At 40.2% G+C, this 22,640-nt stretch overlaps 1 protein-coding gene and 1 long non-coding RNA gene across 2 annotated transcripts in view; one reads left to right on the top strand and one right to left on the bottom strand.

Moving 5' to 3' along the window:
* Nucleotides 1–921: 921 nt before the first annotated feature.
* Nucleotides 922–22,640, bottom strand: part of slc4a5a (solute carrier family 4 member 5a) — a 47,719-nt gene continuing 26,000 nt past the window's right edge. Inside the window, exons 14-27 of the mRNA XM_034871699.1 lie at nucleotides 18,972–19,105; nucleotides 18,131–18,402; nucleotides 15,150–15,184; nucleotides 14,080–14,271; nucleotides 12,097–12,210; nucleotides 11,352–11,513; nucleotides 10,477–10,655; nucleotides 10,212–10,284; nucleotides 9,325–9,393; nucleotides 8,562–8,735; nucleotides 7,797–7,997; nucleotides 7,636–7,694; nucleotides 1,289–1,468; nucleotides 922–1,258 (exon numbers count right to left, since the gene is read on the bottom strand). Coding sequence (XP_034727590.1) covers nucleotides 1,303–1,468; nucleotides 7,636–7,694; nucleotides 7,797–7,997; nucleotides 8,562–8,735; nucleotides 9,325–9,393; nucleotides 10,212–10,284; nucleotides 10,477–10,655; nucleotides 11,352–11,513; nucleotides 12,097–12,210; nucleotides 14,080–14,271; nucleotides 15,150–15,184; nucleotides 18,131–18,402; nucleotides 18,972–19,105 — 1,830 coding nt within the window. The 3' untranslated portion in view covers nucleotides 922–1,258; nucleotides 1,289–1,302. The remainder of the gene's footprint in view (nucleotides 1,259–1,288; nucleotides 1,469–7,635; nucleotides 7,695–7,796; nucleotides 7,998–8,561; nucleotides 8,736–9,324; nucleotides 9,394–10,211; nucleotides 10,285–10,476; nucleotides 10,656–11,351; nucleotides 11,514–12,096; nucleotides 12,211–14,079; nucleotides 14,272–15,149; nucleotides 15,185–18,130; nucleotides 18,403–18,971; nucleotides 19,106–22,640) is intronic.
* The window catches only part of LOC117944676, a 21,794-nt gene continuing 21,285 nt past the window's right edge, over nucleotides 22,132–22,640 (top strand). The window contains exon 1 of the long non-coding RNA XR_004656631.1: nucleotides 22,132–22,142. This is a non-coding gene — a long non-coding RNA (uncharacterized LOC117944676). The remainder of the gene's footprint in view (nucleotides 22,143–22,640) is intronic.

The raw sequence follows: 22,640 nt of genomic DNA, 5'->3' as shown, positions 1-22,640 counted from the left end.
TATGCATGAAGTTTTGTGATGAAAGTTAATTATGTTGTGATACAGACTTTGCAAGTAAAAACACAAATATAAAACCTGCATGATACATCTTGCACAATGAATTCCTTTTCAGCAACATCAAGACTTTTTGGTTGTTTCTTTTTGTTCCAGGTTAATGTGCCAATATTGAGTGTTAAAGTGGAGGGAAACAGGTAAAAGCAGAGAGGGTTCTCTGGGATTAGAGGCACACTACCGCATATTCAAACAAACACCAAACACAAATATGCAAAGGCTAATATAGTAGAAGAAAGTAGACTTTACAACCTCATGCTTAATAGTTCTGTTACTAAAATAGTGTTAGTTTTCTCTTTTCCCGGCTAAAAATCAAAGTCTGTACACACAGGCGGATGTAAAATTACTGTACAAGTATTGATATTGTACTGATTTCAAGATTAGTTTGGATTTGGAGTAACAACATCAATAGTACAATATCAATCTATAGCTTGTGATAAGTTAGTATAAAGATAAATATTTTCACATCAAATATATAATCCTATTCATCACATACATAAATATTTTCTCTGTTATTATGGCCATTTACAGTTGTGTTCAAAATAATAGCAGAAAATCCAGTGATGCAGAGGAAATGTGGAATGTAGTTCAATCGTCCTGGGCTGGAATACCTGTTCACAGGTCCCAGAAGTTGGTCGACTCCATGCTACACAGATGTGAAGCAGCTCTCAGAAATAATTGTTATGCAACTAAATATTAGTGCAGTGATTCAAAGTAAAGTAAAGCAAACCCTTGAGACATTTCTCAGTTGATACAGTAAATGTTTGAGTTTGTTAAAAAAAAATGAAAATACTGCTATTTTTGAACAGCCTAATATTCCTTTTTCTTCACTTTCTGTAAAGGTAGAACACAAACTTGATCAATTTTGGTAATGTTTTAATTTGGAATTGAATGTGCAGTGTTCCCAATGCATTGATATTGTGGAATTAAAATCTATTCTAAGGATTTTCAGCATTATTCACTTTTTTAAACACACTGCTAGTATTCTGAATACAACTGTACATCAAACAAGTAAACATTGTATACATTTGTATTTCATCAATGCAGACTTTGTCAGGACTGCACCAATATAAAAAGCAGATGAAGTTAAAACTTAAACCTCCCCAACTGCATTGATTGGATCAGTCCCATTTCAACCAGACTGTTAGGGTGTCAGTGTGCTCACAGCCGTCTGTGCCACCTTATACCATCCGCCGGTCAGCACTGGCTGCATGGAGTTTTGTTCTGTCAACAAGACGTTGAGTCTCAGCTTTATAACGTGGTCTCGCTGCTCATGTCTCGAGGGTGGTGGTGGTCGATGTCCGAGTCGTAGTCCGACTCCATCTCGATCTTGACCTGGGGCACGGGGCAGGCCATCCCTCGTCCCATGGGCATGGCCGGAGACGATGGGCACGAGATCTTCAGGTGGAGGGTGATGCTGAGGAAGGGCAAGCTCCAGTTACCATACACACCCACAGCCAAAAACACTGAGGGGCTGAGGGGGAGATGCCGGGGAGGGTGGATGAGCTCAGCCATGTGGCATCTTGACCCTAGCCAAACACTTGAGTGAAATAAGCCGCTGTAGTGGTTGTCTGTGGCCACAATGCCTCATGGGTAAGACTAGGACTGGTGACGGGGATAGTCAAAGCCTGGGAAAGGATTTATACCATGAACAAGCCCTTTACATACTATTACCCCAAGAGGGAGGTGTTTAATATAGTGAAGCCACATTTGGAAACAACAGGTGGTCCATTTCTATTCATTTCCATAGTCAATTTAAGCCGTATCTCAGTGGTTAAAATGAATGGTTTATCTAGGGTCAATTTTGTGAGCTCTATGCTGCCTCTGTCCTCTCCTGCTGGCTACTGGAGTAAATTACAATCAGCAATATGTAAATTTATCTGGAAAGGCAAGCTGTCGCGACTCAAGGTGTCTGCTCTACAGAGAAGGAAAGAGGATGGTGGCCTCTCAATCCCCAACTTTAAACATAATTTCTGGTCCTTTTGTCTGAAGACCCCTCCTCACCTGGTTCAATCCAGATTTGTCTGTTTGTTGGTGTACCTCAGAAAGTGAAATGACAGAGCCTTGGTCACTCCATGACATTCTTTTTGCCAATCTAACAAACAGTGTTAACTACGCCCCATTATCTCTTATCTTATCTTGGAGATTAGCTGAAACATACTGCCGTGTACCTTGTAACTGGCACACTTTACCCCATTTTTGATAAACACAACATCCTTGATCGGAGGGAGACCGATAACAGCCCCACAATGGAAACAAAGGGGAGTTCATCATCTAAAACACATTTTTGATGAGGTTGGCTTGTTACCCATCGTTGATTTACAAAATGCATTCAGTCTCCTCTTTTTTGCTCATCCATCCTATCCGTAAGTTATTTACTATGGAGCCAAAGACCTGTAGTATTGTATCCAGGCTTTATCAGTTCTTGGTGATATCTGGCCGCTCTGCCCTTCCTATTGAGAGGATCTGGGCAATGATTGCCCAGGCCTTGCTATCGACTGGCGTGATGTGTGGTCTAGCATTCCAGAAGTATTACACAATCCAGACCATCAGCAGATTAACTACAATTTCATTCATAACCCATGAGAATAATCATCATCCCTTTGTACACTTTGTGCTTTCTTTACTCGATCTGGGAGTCTTCCCCTTTTGGTCAGTTCTGGAGCTATATTTCATCCAAAATTTCTGCCTTGTTTAATGTTACAGTGCCTGTTACTGTCCATGTCATGAATCTGACTGACCTGTCAGCCTTTCAGCTCTCTGGGACTGAGAAACGTGCTGTTGCTGGACTTATAGCTGCGTAGAAAATGTTTGCAACCCGTTGGAAACCGCCTCACAACCTGTGTATGCGCGTGTGGATCCTTTCCTATTTGGATGTGGCATGTATGTAAATGTGCTGTATTTAAATGTGCTGTATTTATATAGCGTGACTCTCCACGGCATGCATGGTGTGCCGGGAAAGACTCTAGACACTCTGCAGAACATTGCTGAATCTATGAGGGCCGGTCTGTAGCCTTGTGCTACAGGCCGGACCTCTAACTCTCAGGTGTTTGGTCCCTCTCTTTTGTCTGTCTGAGTGTGTGTGTGTGTCTGTTTTTGTGTGTGTTTGTGTGGGTCTGTTTCTGCGTGTGTTTTTTTGTCTTCCTCCCTCTCGTCTTTCCTCTCTGCTTTAGTTTTTATCTTTTTTTTAAATTAATTAATTTTTTCGTCCTTGTTTGTAATTGTCTGTGGCTGTTTCTTCTGTAAGATAATAAACAATGAAAAAATGTGATCACAAAAAAAGCAGTCTATGGCTAAAATTGGAAATACTGCAACAGTATAACATTACAGCAGGGCTTAGTACCATGAAATATCTAAAATAATGTATTTTAATCCAAATACTACACAACCGGACATGTCACAGAATTAATGACCCTGAAATGGGGTAAAAATAACCACCATTGGCCGCTAAGATAACAGCTACTCTGCATTAGCATGCAGCTTCTTGATATTTGGCAATAGGCTAACTTTAGATTATAGTGGGACAAAAGCAGCCGTCAAAAACCGCAGATAAAGGCTTCTGAACTAAACACTACCCAATCGGACATGTTTTAGCGGGAATGCAACCTGAAATTGGGAAGAATTTAACAAATTGGCAGCCAAGATGACAACGTTTACCACACTTAGCATGTAGCTAGCTACTATAGTTAGCATTGGGCACTAATAGAGTATAGCAGCACTTTCTACATTCAATAATCACAGATAAAGGCTTTTAAACCAAATGCCACATAACCAGGACTGTTTACTAAGCGTACACACCCCCACTTAGCTTCTAAAGTTACCGGAAGTCATTCATTTTCAATGGAAGCGGCAAGCAATAGCTAACGCCAGCAACCAATCAGAATATAGACGTACTTTGTGCTGGCTGATTCCGGAGAAACATACAATGTAAACCTTCGTTCCTACCAAAACATTAATTCTGAGGACAAGCTCATAATTGCCATTGCTGGGTTACCTATTGTTTATGATATGACGTTGTTTGTACATAGGGACCAGTTAACATTACCTACCGGCCACATCGTCTCTAAACAGCTCACAGTGAAGTCCTGCACGGATCACTAGGTTAGTCTAGCGGCTGCTCCGGGCTCACGTCGCTCCAGCTCGCGGCTAACGAGTGAGCTAACTGCTAACAGACACCTATGTGTAATTTAAATCCTTTCTTAAAATACTTGTTTGCTAAGAGGCTTTTAACACATTAAAATTGTCTTTTAAACTGGTCTTTTTGTGTTTACTGTTTTTTTGTTATCTTTGATTGTACAGCTCTTTTTAAATGTGCTTTATTAATAAATTTGGATTGGATTATGTGTATTTGTGCAAATCTGTAATCAACCTTATGCCTTTGGCACTGTTTAAGTCAATACATGAAAAATTATTTGTTCAACAAATAACTGAATGCATAACCTTATTTGGAGGCCTTATCATTTTAAATAGCTGTATTAACAGATGGGTTTGTAAGATTTGGTGATAGATTGCATTATAGGCAGGTGAAAAGGCATGAAAGAAAATCACATTATAGCAAAGTTTTGACATCTAAATCTATCTCTCGCAACATCTTGCCAAACAGAATTAATATTAATCAAAAACCAGTTACACAGTCAATTCCAAACCATGCCTCTTTCAAAGCAATGCAGACATGATGTTTGAAATTCGGAATCTCCCACAAAGAAAAAAAACAGAGTCAAAAAAAAAACAGAGTAAAAATAAGTATTGTGGTTACCAGAAATAGCCTAGCATCAGCTGCATTTTCAATACAAACATTTCATTGAAAGTGCTTTAGCTCCAGATGCGGGTAGTTCAGAGAGCAAAAAGCTAGGGTCAGGCTAAATTTTCCATGCAGGTGTGAGCATCAAAGACGGACTAGCTAAAATGATTCAGCACATGGAGGAAAAAGAAACAACCAAAACATTGATGCTTGTTGCATGTGGATGGATGGGTGGATGGATTTTACAGTTGGACACAAATTGGCCTACAATAAATCCTCTACATGTACTAGATTTGCAACAGACTTCATATACCACACAGTATTTTTATTAATCTATTTGAATTCCATATTGAATATATAATTTCCATATTAATCTAAACAAATAAACCTGATAATTGCTTTTGAGACACAAACTATACAGCATGCATATCAGGTCATCTCCCTTCACCTCAAAGTCACAAGCTTTCATGAATCAATCAATTAATCAATAAAGAATTACAATATGCTGATTTGGGTGTACAAACGGCAGTGCAGTGCACATACTGTTAGATATTAAGCACATGATACAAGAAGAGTAGCAGCAGGATTATATAATTCATAACATCACAATGATCTGCATTGCCTTAAAGTGCATGGAGAGGAGACTGAGCTCAGACATGAAAATGAGGGAAAACTGGACTATGAGGACAATGTAACGTGTAATAATCTGTCAGTAATTGGATGGATGCACATATCCACCCACAAAAGTGACCATGTGAATCATTTCCATTAATTATGAACATCGGAAAATGAACAATGGAAGGAATGACAAAGTTATAGAGGGCACTCATTAGTTAAAGGCCGTGTAATAAAACCTATAATGAATTAGGAAGTTAAACAACACAGTTCACAACACTATATATATTTATAGGGAAAAGCACCATAATATAATGCAATACAACAAAATTGGGGCTTATGTAGACTACTTTCATGCTACTGTGTCTCTTTTGGTATTTGGGTTTGTTGTGATCATTTATCTATTTGAAGCTGTGTATATAGACATATTTTATAGAGTCAGTTCATCCAAATTACAAAAGACGTATTACAACTTACTTGCATTGGTAGTTTGAGTTTAAGAACTTCTATCTATAAAAGAAATAGTCACATTGTGATTTAGTTAGTAGGAAATGTGTTTTATGTATATAGTATATCAGGGAGGGCCGGTGTTACTGGAGCAAACTGCTACTCTTTTTTAACAATTTTTGTTGTTGTTGTCACCTCCATTGTTTTGCAGGGTGGGCATAAAGAGGCAGATATCTTAAACCTGGGCAAATTAAAGTGAAGACTGGGAGTAATTTCGAGGCTGCTGCTGCTACACTCACATGGCATACTCTTCAAACTGCATGGTGGTGTACTTAAAGCCACATTGTGTAATCGTTGTAGCTGTTAATTATCAAAATCTGTTTTTCCCTTCACAAACTTTTCTTTTTTATAATTTGTTATGAATATTGAGTATTCCTATTGGCTTGGAATTGGACATTTACGCTTGCATTAACTGGGGTAGACACTCATTGACAGTTAAAGAAATGGACCAACAGATTCCATTGTTCTGGACGGAGACCAGTGAAAGAAAATAGAAGCACTTTTTCGGTGATAGCTAGCCGTTACTGCGCAGCCTCCAACTGAGCTTGACGACGTAGTTGTGATGTGTGGCAACGTGTCTGAAAGTTGTAAGTCTTCTGGTACAGAAGGGCTCGAAAGTTTGGGCACCCCAGGTAAAAATTACTTTTAATGTACAGGTATATAAAGAAGCCAAGAAAAACACTATTAATCTCGTACAATCTACAGAATAACGACAGCACTGGTACTTTACTAACTTTAGCTTGCATATTTATGGAAACTTGATAGCTGATGTTAGCAAAGAAATGGTACCAAATGACGTAAAACTATTGTTACACTGGTGGAGACACTCACGGACGAAGTTGTTGCTAATTTCGGGTTCGGCCACCGTAGGAGTTAGAAAACGCTCGGAATGGGGGAGGCTAGACAGTGAAATTCAGTAGGTTGTCATATACAATATCACCGCTAGATGGAAACAATTCTTACACAATGTAGCTTTAAGCCATGGGTGCTGTGCTCAGTCTTTTGCTGCCATGCCTGCTGCCACACTGCTCACTTTAAAACTATGCTGTCACTTGTTTGCTGTGGCATTTTTATAATCCTCACCTCAACAACAGCATCCACCTGTAGGCTCTGAGTCTACAGACCTCCAAAGGGGAAGTTGTAATTGCTGAGCTCCACTCCCTCTATGCTGTGTCTTTGTGGGGATTTATTTCGTCAGAGCCCAGATGCTAAATATCTATACATATTATACATTCACATAATATTCTAATCCACATGAGTTGGTTGACTAGGTATCTGTCTATGTCTGTGTAATAGAGAAGTGGTTCACAAACCTTTCTTTACATGAAGGACCCAAAAACTGACACAAATTAGACAGGGTCCCCCATCTAATAGGATTTTTGGTTTTAGATGTTTTATCAAAGAAAGTGTATCAAACTAATGACCAAAATTGTCATACATTCTGTCATTATATTAGTTATGAATGGAATTATAGTGAATACAATTGAACCTGTTTTGCTGTGGATCCACTGAAACCCTCTTGGTCCCCGGACCCTACTTTGAGAACCACTGTAATAGAGGATGTGTTTGTGTGTGTGTGTGTGTGTGTGTGTGTGTGTGTTTGTGTGTGTTAAAGAGCGTTGTGTGTGTCAGCAGACTTGCAGTACGCTCCCCACTCAGACTGTGCAACATCAGGATGGACGAGATCTTTGTAGGGGATGTGCAGTTTGAGGACACAGTACCTGCGATCCAAATCTGAATCTAGGCTGGGGGAGTGGTTGGAGTAGGTGCGCCACTTGTCCTGCAAGCAAGCACAAGCCCACAATAGAGACCCAGATCATCAGAAATCTTGTGCCATAATACATTATTCCTGCAGGGGGCAGAAGAAGCCTGAGTTTCTCACCTCCTCATCGCTGTCTTCTGGCTTGGGCTTCTTCTTCTCTTTCTCCTTCTCCCTCTCCTTGTCTTTTTCCTTCTCCTTCCCCTTCTTTTTATCGTCAACCTTCTTCTTCTCTTTCTCTGGAAGGAGGTCGTCCATCCAGGCCAGGTCGTGCTGGGAGAAGACCATGTCTAGCATCTTTCGGACAACCATCAGACCCAGAATCTGAAGGGTTCAACACAGAGATCCACACATACACAAGCCTCATTTTACCTCCTATTACCATTCATCTCACATCCGAGTCATGGTCTGAACATGATTTAAGTTGATGGCATTTGTAAATGACATTAACACGTAGCACGGATACACACAGTAAAATTAGATCACTGTCCCTCTCAACATTTACACTCTTTCAAATTTACACTAAACCTCTGTGATGTTTCTTTACATTCACTGACATCCGAAAATTTTTATATGGATTGAAAATGCTAGTTGTATCTGTACAGCAAAGATTATTTCAGTTTCTGTTGTTTCTATGCATGGACTGGAAATGCATTGTTTCAACAACAGCACTGTCGGCCCACCTCTGGAGCATCTTCAAAGCATCCTGGATGCTTGGATAAAACATTGATTTCACGGGTTTTGCAACCAAATTAAATAAAATGATCTGATCTTAAAGGATGCATTTTAAAACAAAACAAAAGCAAAACAACTGCCTCTCTTCCACCACAACAACACAGGCTTCATCAAAAGCTGTGATTTTGCAATTGTGAGCATTTCATCACATACCATAACGGGGAAGATGATAGCCAAGAAGGTGGATTTGAGGGTCCAGAGCACAGCCAGACATGCAATCTGGACCAGTGTGAACAGGTGTACCTTCCTCAGAGGAACATGACGGAGGTAGGCGTAGTCCGGCTGGTGCTTGGACGGCATCATGTACAACTTAATCCGGTCCCAGAACTGTGGAGGACAATGAGACAAAGGGGCAAATGGAAGAGAAAAGCAAAATGTCTATACAGCACACGTTACTAACATGAAGGTGTCTATGAATGATAATTCCCAAAGTTTTAGGGGGATAAGTATGCGTCGCAGCTCAGCTTGCCTGTGCAGTGAGTTGGAGGAAAGGTTTTCAGACTCACTCATACGAGATGAGTGAATCTTAATGCATCTGCAAAGATATTATTCTAGATTTTGGTTATTATAAGTACACACCTGGCCTTTCGAAGCAGACACTGACACATTCAGTACAGCCACCCACAGGTACAGTTTATGTATTTATCCCAGGATTCAACATCTCTTGTTTCTGCCTTCCAAGTAATATGCACTTTTACAAAACTTGGGAGCTTAAAGCAAATTTTCCATTCCATTTCCCATGTGATTCTGTTGTCTCTTCTATCTGTAAAGACACTATGGATTATGCCTTTGTTTACTTGGCAGCTTCAAGTAAACCGCTTCCCGCCTGCTGTCAGTAATGCAATAAGTGAGATGTCCAGCCACAATAACTCAATTTATCATGACAAACAACATCAAACGCTGGCACACGGCATACCTGGATTCCACTGAGGGAAGCCACGCCCATGTAGAGGAAGACACCATACAGCACGGGCATGGGGATGAACTACAACCAGCAGGAAGGCCAGAAAACATGTTATTACAGTCACAGTTCAGAGTAGGCAACATTATAACGTTTAAGTTCTTAGCTGACACAGTATGGAGTCCTAATGTGCTCAATATCAAATAAATAAACAATACGGACAAAAATCATCCACTGAATAAATTGTTTAGCATATATAAATGAACCAATGCATTGTGAAGCATTCATGTGCAACAGTGCATTTTTCATAGAATTCATTCATTCAATAATAGTTTTACTTCAAAATGTTATTTTTCAAGTCAGTTTCATGTCATATTGGCATTTTCCTAATGACACTCATTTCATGTTGATTTTAATTTCATGATGTCACTTCTCAGTGCCAATTTGCCAATCCCATGTCCCTATTAAGCTAGCAACCTCAACAAATGCTACTAAATTAAGCCAGTTAGCTTGAGCATAACAAATAAATATTTGTTCCTTTATTTATATATTTTAGCCTATCTTTTTATATGATTATTTTATAATCTCATAGTCTCTTGTTGGGGTTGTGCAGTTTAATGAACCATAATACAGTTATGGTAGTTTGGTCAGAATGCATTTGACAGGACCCCAGTATGAGTTCAACTTGACCACTAGTAAGTAAACTAATTTGTTCAAAAACTATATTTTCCGGTCTTACTGTAATTCTGTCATTTTTAAGCATAAGTGAGTGACCTGAATTTAGATGGCTTTGTTCTCTATTACAACCACAGAAAACATCACACAGAATAAAGCCGCGAATTGTTTATGCCTGACAAAAGATACAAAACAAACACTTGAATTATCCACCATACACTTCATACCTTAAGTACTGGAGCGAGGAAGATGGAGACTCCGGTGAGGGCAAACACCAAAATGCCTGTCATTCTTTGTTCTCTGTATTTTGGACATTGTTGAAATATACACAAGAAACTGTCAAGTCAATTTCACAAGGCTTCTCTCTATTTCAACTACAAAGGACTTAGCTAAGTGGGCCTCTTATAGTGTAATATTGCCAGTGGTAGCCTGAATGGATTATGGTTAAGTTTTCTTTGTATTTCTGTCTTTTGTATCTTGTTATTAACCCACCTGACCCCGAGGAACTGAGGCTGCTCTCCTGGAGCGCTTGACTCACTCTCCATCTTCAGAGAGTCGATGTGGGCAATGGAGATGACGGTGGCAGCGACGTACCAGGGCAGGCCCATGAAGGAGCAGGCGGCCATCAGGACGCCCACCCAGAACAGATCCAGGTGGTAGCCACAGCCTTTCTGCCAGGGACATTTGTTTAGATGTGTTGTTTGAATGTTACTCTGGCAGCAATGTTTTTTTTCCTTCAGAGATACATTTATTGATAAAAAGATTCAACCAAACAGAAGTGAAATATATCAGAAGTGGCAACATCAATAGATATACCGTACATATGTACATTTACACAAGCACTGTACCTTAGTACAAATTTGAGATACTTGTACTTTACTTAAGACTGTTCTTTTTATACCACTTTATACTTCTACTTTGTTACAATTTAGAGAGAAATATTGTAGGCCTACTTTTTACTCCACTTCATTAATTCACAGCTTTAGTTACTAGCTAATTTACACATTATTTTTTGCACACAAAACACATGCATTTTGTAAAATACGATGTTTTATTATGAATTAAACTACCCAACAATTTAGAGGCCTACAAGTCCAGCTGGAATAAGTATCTGATTAAACTCTTACACTTAATTTAACGTTAATTGACAGAACTGTTTGGATCGTTTCCAGTTTCTAAAATGTGTGGATTTTTCTGCATTGAGTATTTTTACTTTTAAGTACATGTTCCTAATGATACTTAGATACTTTTATTTAAGTTGATTTTTCATTGCAGGACTTTTGTTGTAACAGAATGTTTTTGCAGTGTAATATTAGTTATTTTACTTAAGTAAAGGATCTGAATACTTCCATCACCATTGGCCCTACCTTGAGTTTATTCTCCTTGCGGTTAACAATGACGGCACTGATCTGCTGGTCCATGAAAATGAGGATAGTGACGAGGAGGGCAGGGACAGCGCTGGCCAGGTAAATCCACCACGGGTTCTTACCAAATGGCATCACCAGCCAGCCACGATCCGGCCGAGTTGGCTAGTGGGAGATGAGAGGACATTTTATTTCCACAACCGAGCAGTCCGATTCCATTGAAGTACTTGAACATTTTAGACAGAAATCTGTATCTATAACACAATTGTAACATTTTGGGACAGACACTTTATTACTTTCTTGCAGAAAACTAGATGAGAAGATGGGAAGTTACTGCTCCCTAACCAAACAATTGTGCGGTAATAGTCCCTGTTAAAACTACAGGGTTCTAAGTAAAGGTTACATTTTTTATTTTGTACCTTTCGAATGAACCTGGAAAGATTTTTCTGCCTGTTTTCTGTGTTCAAGTGTAATCCTAAAACAAGCTAAGTGTTTCCTGGCTTAACCTTTATATTTAATGGACATACATAAGAGTGGTATTAATATTCTCATCCAATTCTCAGGAAAGAGAGCAAAAAAGTGTATCTCCCTAATGTAAAGCTATTCCTTTACAGTGTGTCATCCAGCCTGGGAAAGCGTTTGTTTGTTAACCTTTAGATAGCAATGTCAAAATTTGTTTATCTTATTATTTTAGAAAAACTAATTTAATCTTAATTTGAAAAGGGTTTGAAAAAAGAACTTGCTGTACCTTAAATTCTGTCGGGACAATTAATTTGGGAGTTTTGAGTCCCATCAACATATCAAGTCCCACAAACGTCATGATGGACATGAAGATAGAGAAGTCACTGATGAGTTTCCTCAACTGGTGCCACAGACAAAGGGAAACATAAATGAGAAAAAAAAAAACATTTATTTGCAAAACTGAAATCGGAGACAAGATCTGATACAATTAAAAAAGCTGAGCCGGTACTGGCTTCAATCCAGTCAAAGTATCATCATTGTGTCTGAAAAAAGATGGGAACATATTTGTTTGTCTTTTTGACTATTCACTTCCTGTTATATATCAGACACAGAACGGATGTCAACAGCAGTGCCATGTAGGGCCTGAGGGTATTGTACCAAAATGGCTCTACAATCCAAAACAGGTCACTGTGCTGCTTAAAAGTACATTCATTTAGGAAAGGGACGCTCAGTGGGCCATCTGTCAGAAAAAGTGTCACATGACTAGTGTAAAGTCTAAAAATGAGCTTGGTACACATTTTGTATACATAGTATCTCCATCTGAAAAGTTAAAAGTAATTTAAAAACCCATAAAAACCCTTTTGGAAACATACTTCAAAATGTTGGCACATGTTGCACTGTTGTTTTCATTATTGTGTACGCCTGGTACATCAGTACTCATTATGTGTTCACTGTCTGCATTTAAATTAACTTTAAGGTACCCTGCAAAGTTTTTGGCAGCTAGAGGGGCTGTTTAGATATGTTTTTAGAAAAATGCTCCTGTTTAGTTTGTCTGTCTGTAAATCCATGTGTCCGGCTTTGTGGAACAATAACAAAGAAGTCACCCGCGGCACGCTAATGTACGGAAGTAAACATGGAGAAGGCCACTGTGTACTATCATTCAACAGACTTTTGTGGGAATAAACTACGGCTGACCCCTGAATGTGACATAGTCAATATTTATGCACTGTATCTAAGCGATCCAAGCAAACACAATTAAGTTTAAAAAAAAACAAAGCCAAAAAAAAACTATGTGCAGCTGCAGCCTCGGAGCTCAGGGCTACATGCAACCCAACAAAATGCAGCAGGTTTTTAGAACTGAAACGGGGGTGCGTTGAACCCCCGTAAACCACGAGTATACAGACAGGTCTCTGCTGATTGGGTATCACCTGTGACACAGCCAATGGTAAAAAAGACAAGACTAAAATGTAATTAACTATTTTTGTTGCCTTACACCTTGTCTTCCCCTGCCTCTCTCTAAAACACAGCCACTGTACTTGGTCCAGTATAAGAATTCGATTTTTGATTTTTAATATTACCTAATATTCTCTTTATTCCAATTATTTCCTTGACCTCCTATCTATGGACTGCTATGCTTCAGCAAAACAGTTTCTAGCAACTAACTTCATATTAAATCATTTAGTCTTTATTTCTGACAGTACAGTACAGCACAGCTCTAATGGCATGTCATTGGCAGCTGGAGTAATATTTTCTCATATTTTCAGGTCCCTTTATATCACTACTGACACTGCTAGATGGGTTATGTTTTTGTCTGCTGAGTTCTGACAGCAGGGCTTGAACCTCTGAGGTTTCTTTTTTACTATTTGGAAACATTTTTTAAATTAAACTTGCCTTCAAAATGGAGCAGAACAGACACCTTAATAAAGCGATTTGGGGCATTAATGACGAAGTCCTCATGAACAGGTGGCTTGAAATGAGCAACATACTACAAGTTTGTGTCATCAAGAGTTTAGTGAGTCCAGCTTGGAACACTCAAGAGGGATTTAGGAAAAAACTTGAATACGGCCACAGAGAAGTCTGATTATTTTGGCTTAGGATAAGGATACAGAATGGTTATCGCATTAGCCCCAATTAGTTTTGGAGAGAAACGCTAAATGTAGGCATAGCTTTTGTTTGTTGACACAAAGGTTCTTTGGGGAACCTTTGCATTTAACTGGATTCCAATTATCCCTCAAAGATATACAGATAGATTGACGGATAGTTTTGTCACCTTAGTGGGGAAGTAGCGGCTGAACTTGAACTTCTTGAGGGTTACAGTCATGGAATAGGTGCCGAAGAAGAGGATGAAAGACATGAGGGCCAGATCAGGGACGAACTTGCAGGACTTTCCCACTAGGGAGCCTCCGTACTTCAGACACTCCTTTTTGCTCAGCTGGCTCCAGTCTAGGCCTGTGACATTTAACTGGGATGGTGGGTGCCAGTGTTGGGGAGACAGGAGAGGATGAAGAAGAGTGAAATATTTTGATACATATACTGTACCCTTTTCCCAACAACATTTTGATCTATGAGCATTTTTAAGGGTAAACCTGTTAAAAACAGCCCATAGTCTACTTTCCCAATGCCAAAAGACATGTGTGCATATCTGTTTGATATTATAAACGCGGCAGAAAGGGTTAACCTTTCCTGCTACAGCTTTCCAACACAGTGCACAAAACTGCAAACTCTCCCGTACATTCACTTAGTATCTTTGCTAATAAACGTAAACTCTCCTTCGGCTCAGGCCGATCGCTCTGCATTTACCATTACGCTTTCACCCGAACCGTCACACACTCCCCAGACACCGCCACACAAACACACACTAAGCACTGGCTCTGCTATTATCCAAGAGAGATACGCTACTCTTGTTTCTATGTTTCCATCTCTGCCAATCAGAGCTGGATCTGATAAATACCCGTGCCTGCTGCAGAATAATTTGTCCCAGGAGAGAATGCCCATTGCAACTTTTTGGCCAGTGGGAAAGGGGTAATAGAGGAAAATGTAAACAGAGACAGAGTGGCATCACAGATGTGAAGTTATAATCCAGAGTCAGACATGATGATGGGATAGATAGAAACAAAGGAGAGGAAGAGGAGAGACAAGCGAGAACGGCGTTCATACCTGGGTTGGCTGTAAACAAAACATTTTGTTGTTTTCTATCAATTCTGTCAATTGGGCTTTAAAACAACCCCTGTAGTTCATTTGACGAAATGTTTCTGACCCTTTCATAAAACATTTAGCTTGAAATACAATGCATAAAATACACAAAAAAAAATAAAAAATGGAACGAAAACAACCACTTACCCCAGAGACACTAGAGCTGTTATCTGGCATTGGAACTAAATCATTGAAGATCATTGCAGTCACTGTTTATGAATGGTAGAGAGAAGGGCAGAGACGGGGGGGGGGGAATGAGACAGAAAAATAAGAGGGGGGTGAACATGATGAGAACACAGCAGTTGGACATTGTAGAGAGCACTCCGAGGCCTTAGCAGACAAACAAAGAGGTACTCACTTGCAAGAAACAGCAGCCAAGTTGTGTGTGCATGGCGAAAACAAACAAGAGACAAATCAGTTACAGAAATCAATGTCAACTGTAAATCACTGTTCATTTTAAAAATAGTTAACAGGTTAGTGAAGGAACTAAGATGTCTCAATGATTTTCAGAAGAATAGTGGAAGCTGGTAATCATCTTAGATAGTAACAGCCCAACTGACACAGGTTACAGATATTTGATGTACTTGAGATATTGTACTGGTTAAAAAAAATCTGGCAGTGATATATACAATACACAACTTATCTTTTATATACAGTTACCATAGATAAAAGCAAAAACTCAATTAGAAACAACTAACTACACCTTTTTTGTTAATCTGACACAACTTAACCTTACATATTGGTTGCCTAAAATGGTTGTAAGACACAACTATTTGAGATATGGGCTTATCAAAGTTACCTTGTTATGCAACACTAGGGTTGCGAGCAGGAATCATTTTTCTAGCTCAATAACAACATCCCAAGCTACAACATTAGCTGCTGAGAAACAATGTATTGAAAAGCTACATCATGATGGCATCACAACCACAGGACGAGCGATGAACGAACATGGGTGATCATAGGGCTGCACAATTAATCACATTTTTTTTAAAGTATGTTTATTGCTCAAAACCTCATAAATTATCACAGGCTGTATTCGGAATAACAAAGGGTAGCAGGTTTGACTTTTTTTTTTTTTTGCTTTTTTTAAACAGAACAGAAGCACATACATTGCCACCCATTTCCCTCCCTCCGTCAACCTTTAACCAGATACTGAACATGTATCTCCCATTTGTCTAACTTGCCCACCCATCTCCCTCCCTCAAGAAGGAAAAGAAAAAGAAAAAAAAAATACTAATAATAAAATAAAAATAAAAAGTTAAATAAAAGTTAAATAAAAGTAAAAAAATAAATAAATAACTACTACTTAAATGGCAACTACCATTGGCTCAGGATAGATAGTTGGCAGAAGAAAGGAGCGGGTCCCAGGTTTTATGAAATTTCTTTAGGGATCCTCTGACAGTATGTTAATTAATCAAATTTTAATCACGATTTTGACTTCCCCATGATCAAATTTGCGTGATTGAGCAATTTTTTTTTTAAAGCGTCATTTCATAGAACGCTGAGTTTTTTTGCAAAGCCAATCTACCGCTCCGTAAACTCCTCCCTGCTCATGAGCCAGTCAAAGTTGTTCCCTGCACCGGGCAGCTTAGTTTCTAGATAGAGACAATCACAGAGGACAGAGTAACATGAGGAAAATTCAACAGATGCAATCGGTTATACGTCGGCCTCAAGGTTTACTAGTTCACCAGTAAATGCAACATTTTGTCCTGTCTGTGTTGTTTTTCAGACAACAGCAGTGACCAGTGCTAGTCGGTGCTAGTTAGCTTCTGTTAGCTGTTAGCTCCTCTAGTACGCACCGGTGCTAATGTCCTCGCATCCGCTGCAATGTTGTTTATATTGATGTGGTTTAATTTTGCGTTACGTGACCCATTTCGTCTGTAAAGCCGTACCTGTGTTGGATCTCTCCTCTACTCTCTCTCCTCTTACTCTCCGCGCCCGGCAACACACTTCTGACATTTGTCTCTAGTTTTAATTGTTATTAACACAGCTGTATATTGTTAAGTATGAGGGGCAAACCTGTATTTGTACCAATGTTTCCGCGGGTAACTGCTATCGCGGCCGCCACAGCAGAAAACACAGAAGAAGTTATTGAATGCAACTAACTTCAGTTTGTAGAGTAATGGCGTGTGAGACGGAGCTGCTGGACCTGGGCCAGAGACGTGACCCATGGCCAGAATATCATAGTTCATAAAAACGCAGAGCAGTTAACGATACAGACATTTCATGCATGTGACGTGTGCATCCGCCATTTGACATGTGCTGAACCCATTCATGATGATCAGCCGTCTCTCTGTGAGTACTCCATGACACTCCCCCTCTCTCCCTAGCTCTTTTAATCAGTTATTGTTGAAAACAAGTAAAGGCGCTTTCTCAGAGATGCATTTAAAAAAAGTATATCATACGCTATTTATTTCAGATAGCTAATTTTCATTAACATGTGTTGCAGCTGTTTGTCTACAACTTCAACATAAGAAGAATTTAGCATAATATGGATGTGAAAGCAGTTATAAATAGCTTGTTTTGGTTAAAATCAACAAATAATAGTGAGAATAATTGTGATACAAATATTGATCAAAATAATCGGGATTATCATTTTGGCCATAATCGTGCAGCCCTAGGTGATCATGAAAAAGATGTTTGAGATTTTGTAATTTTTTGCATTAAACGCTTGCCATTCTGCTTATCAGATGTAGAAGCGTTCACCAATAGGGACAGTTTTGTCTGTGCTCACTGTGATGAAGTTCAAATGTCTCTGCAAGTTGATATTGAAGCATAGTGAAATGAGCTGAAACTGATGTCAGGAACTGATTTCATTAACTTATGGTATGTTCTGGAAAATGGCAGTGTATATGTAATTAGTCCCTAATTATCAGCAGAATTTGATTTGGAAAAATAAGGTTGCCACCCTTCATTAATGACAACTGGACTCTTCTCAGTCCAAGCTCTACATTGTTACTTTGGCAAATAAGATCAATGTTCTTTACAATAATGGTTTGATAAACTGAATACAGGTGGTTTTAGTCTCTACAATCTGCCTGTGTCATCAGGCTGCTGAGCCCAAAAACAGCCACTCGTAGTCACAGATAACCCCCCCTGCACATCCCTGAGTCAAGGGTTGGACTCACTCAGGTTTGGAGCCAGGCATTCACACTTGTAAGTGGTGACGTAATCGGGCTTAAAGTCAGTGTTGATGGGGTAATACTTGAAGGAGCCCACCATCTTCTTGATGGCATCAGAGATGAAGATGAAGGAGATGAGGCTGGAGAAGCCCTCCTCAGTGAAGCGTGTCATGTATTTAATGATGTAACTGGCATCTGTAGCTACCAGGAGGAAACACTGCAGGCAGGAGTGCATGCCGATCCACAGACGCAGCTCCATGTAATCTATGCCGTTGTTTCTTTTGGAAGTGAGGAGTAAGAGAAGCATGGTGATACACCGATGTATGGAATTTATGAATACACCCAAACAAACACATCCAATGCTGCTCTTCTGCGGCATATATTACCTTGGTAAAAAGATATAACAAATGCAGTAACTAATTCTTACTAGTTTGACCGTTGGCCTATTAAAATGCTCATTGGGTTAGTATTTTGAAATTAAATTAAATATGACATTATACAGTCACTTAGTTAGCAGCATATATAAGAGTTTTGTCACACTTGACTTAATAATTGCTGGTAGAAATGTGTATTTGTTATCTGTACATGTCAAAGATTATTCTTTAAATTGTCTTTAAATAAAAGATCAGAATCCTCTAGTAGCCAGACAATTCAAAAAAAGATTAATTTAAATTGAAGCCTAAAGGGAATAAAAGCTAGAAAAAAAATGTGTATGGACTTTGATAACCGTCTGTGTTGTGCTTTTCTATCTGATGAGATTATCAAATAATCTTCTAAATAACATTAAAGAGGGCGTCTACAGTACTCATTATTTCCGAATCTATTGTTTGGCTCTAAAGAAGCTCACTTGCTGAATTCAAACAGGAGCTTCTCGAAGATGAGGATGGGTCCAGTGGAGCTGAGGATGATGAGGGGCTGACCGCTGAAGAGACAGAAGACTGAGCCAGCTAGAGCTGTACCCAGGAAACTCTCCATCACACCCTGGTGAAGTGAGGGGGGGAGACAAACAAACTTGATGGAATATATATATATATTCATGTATATATGTAATACACACATATATATATATATATTGTACATATGCTGTATATATACTGTAAATGTTGTGGTATTGAAAAAAGTAATTAAATCAAACTTCAGATGATAAGAAAGAAGTAACAATAAAACAAAGAAGACGTGTGTGTGTGTGTGTGTGTTTGTTTGTTGGTGTGTGTCTGGTGAGAGTGGCTTCTGTATTAAACAATGTGTTGGTGAATGCGAATTAAAGCACTTATCTGAAGTGATTCCTGATCTGATGCAAATTCACAATGAACAAAGACATACTTGGACCTCACAGTGCAGTAGAGCCTGAGACTTATTTATGCAGCCAGATACTATCTGGCAAGCAGAATTTCTTATTAGAGGCAGTGACATCATTGTTTGATAAAATGAATGATGATGTTTTGTAGTTTTTGCTCAGTTGTTCCTATATGAAAACCCATTCAAATGACTGACATGCTGAAGTAGATAGTATTTAATTCAGCACAAACATAATTAAAAACAGGAAAACAATGTCCTTTGTATGACAAACTAGCAGTGCATAGGTAATCTAACCTGATAAATATGACACACAAATTACACTTGAACTTCCTGAGCAGCCATCAGCTGATTTTAATCTATGGTTGCTACTTGCTTGGGTGCTAAGGCAATAATCTAGGGATGCTTTGGCTAAGGCTGGGTACTGAATTCAATTCATACACTTTTTTTAGGCAAAAAATGAATTACCTCTAAATTACAAGATGCCTCACCAAATACCAAATTTCAATATTTAGAGTCACGGAGCCAATAAGCATACTGCATGCTTCTACCAAGATCTACTGATGTTTGTGACACGTCACAGAGGCAGACAGGGCAAACTCCACATTACACAGGAGCTAAAAAAGAAAAGAAAAAAGATTCGTGCCAAAATGTGTGATGTTGTAATTTCTTTTATACAATTGGTATCAAAAAACGGAAAAAAGGAACCGGTTTTGAAGTCACGGTATTGGTACTGGTACTGGTACAGACGATGTGGTATGAGCCAACGAGGTAGAGATGGAGTTACCCTGCCCGGAGGATCCCTGGGGTCCATGTCTGGAGCCAGGGCTTGTCAGCGAGCGCCTGGTTGGCCAGGGATTGCTACGGAGCCCGGCTGGGCACAGCCAGAAAAAGCTACATGGCACCCCTCTCTCCATCCCATGGGCCTACCACCTGTGGGAGGAACCGCTCGGGTCAGGTAAGCTGCCACATGTGTGGCGGTGAAGGTCAGTTGCCTCGACGGACCAGACCTGGGAGGCAGAGGCTGGCTCTGGGGAAGTGGACGGTCACTTCGCTGTGGGGAAAGGAGCCAGAACCTATGCGGGAGGCGCTACCAGTTAGATCTGGTGGGGCTTACTTCTACACTCAGTCTCGGTTCTGGAACCATACTACTGGATAGGGGTTCTTCTCCGGAGTTGACCAGAGTTTGAGGCGCTGGGCAGGTGTGGGGATACTCACAAGCCCCCGGCTGAGCGCAGCTGCGTTGGAGTTCACCCCGGTGGACAAGAGGGTCACCTCCCTACGCCTGCGGGTGGTGGGGGGGAAAACTCTGACTGTTGTTTGTGCATCTTCACCAAACAAGATTTTGGAGCATTCTGCCTTCTTGGAGACCTTGAATGGAGTCCTCCAGTGGGGGGATTCCATAGTTCCGCTGGGGGAATTCAATGTACACATGGGCAATGAAGGAGATACTTGGAGAGGAGTGATTGGGAGGAATGGCCTCCCTGATCTAAACCAGAGTGGTTTTCTGTTGTTGGTTTTCTGTGCTAGTCATGGATTGTCTATAACAAACACAATGTTTGAACATAGGGATGCTCATAAGTGTACTTGGTTTATAATCATTTAATCTGATCAGAGGCCGTATGTTTTGGACACTCGGGTGAAGAGAGGGGCAGAGCTGTCAACTGATCACCGTCTGGTGGTGAGTTGGGTCAGGGGGTTGGGGAAAACTCTGGACAGACCTGGTAAGCCCAAACAAGAAGTGTGGGTGAATTGGGAAACGTCTGGAGGAGGCCCCTGTCCAACAAACTTTCAACTCACACGTTCGGCAGAGCATATCGTGCATCCCTGTAGAGGCTGCGGTCATTGAACCTGAGGGGACAATGTTTAAATGTCCCTTTGCTGAAGCTGCGGTGGGAGCTGTGGTCTTAAGGTCTTAGGTGCCTCAAGGATTGCTAACCTACAAACAACCTGGTGGAAACTGGTAGTTAGGAAAGCCGTCCGACTGAAGAAGGAGTCTTTCTGGCATATGCTATCCCGGAGGAATCCAAAGGCAGTTACAAGGTACTGAAGGGCCCAAAGTGCTGCAGCCTCTGACATAAAAGAGGCAAAGCAGTCAGTGTGGGAGAAGGACTTTTGGTTGGCACCCAGGTGCTACTGGAAAACCGTTAGCCACCCCAGGAGAGGGAAGCGGGGAACCATCCAAGCTGTGTACAGTAAGGATGGGATGCTGTTGACCTCAACTTAGGAGGTAATAGGGTTGTGGAAGGAGCACTTTGAGGAACCCCTAAATCTAACTAATACACCCTTTGGTAGAGGCAGAGCTGGAGGATAATGGAAGATTGTTGTCAATTTCCCTGGTGGAAGTTGCTGAGGTACTTAAACAACTCCACAGTGGCAAAGCCCCAGTGATTGATGACTTCCGTCCAGAAATGCTAAAAGCTTGGGTGTGGATGGGCTGTCTTAGTTGACACATTTCTTCAACATTGCGTGGAGGTCTGGGATGGTGCCTAGGGAGTGGCAGACCGGGGTGATGGTTCCCCTCTTCAGAAAGGGGGAGGTTGGGTTCCAATTACAGGGGTATCACACTTCTCTGCCTCCCTGGTAAAGTCTACTCCAAGGTGCTAGAAAGGAGGGTTCGGCCGATAGTCAAACCTCGGGTTGAAGAGTACCCATGCGGATTCCATCCTGGTCGTGGAACAATGGATCAGATCTTCATTCTCGCAAAGAGATACTGCGGGAGGTTCTGCGGGAGAATGGGATGAGGGGATCCTTTGTTAGGGCCATCCAATCTCTGTAGGACCCAAGCGAGAGCTGTGTCCTGGCTCTCGGCAGTAAGTCAAACTTGTTTCAGGTGAGGGTTGGCCTCCGCTAGGGCTGTGTTTTGTCAACAATCATGTTTTTAGTATTTATGTGCAGGATATTGAGGTGTAGTCAGGGTGGAGACTATGGAGGACCAGGTCTACCATATTTAAGAATAAATACAGAAATAAATAAATGCTCAATAAATAAATAGGCATACAATTAATTGCCCCAAAAAATACAATGAACAAATAAATGTAGGTTATTTGTAATAATTACCTTATTTATTTATTGTCCGTTATAATCTTCAATTTTATTTAGTAATTAGCTATTTTTTAAATCTATTTATTTCTGTGTGTTCAATTTTTTGGTCTGTTTTATTCTTCCTTTGCATTTCTACCCTATTTATTTTCACCCCTGGTATTTATTTCTGCCTGTC

The sequence above is a fragment of the Etheostoma cragini genome, chromosome 5 (genome assembly GCF_013103735.1).
Source record: "Etheostoma cragini isolate CJK2018 chromosome 5, CSU_Ecrag_1.0, whole genome shotgun sequence".
NCBI lineage: Eukaryota > Metazoa > Chordata > Actinopteri > Perciformes > Percidae > Etheostoma > Etheostoma cragini.
Note: the sequence above shows the minus strand (reverse complement) of the source record. Positions and strands in the feature narration are given on the sequence as shown.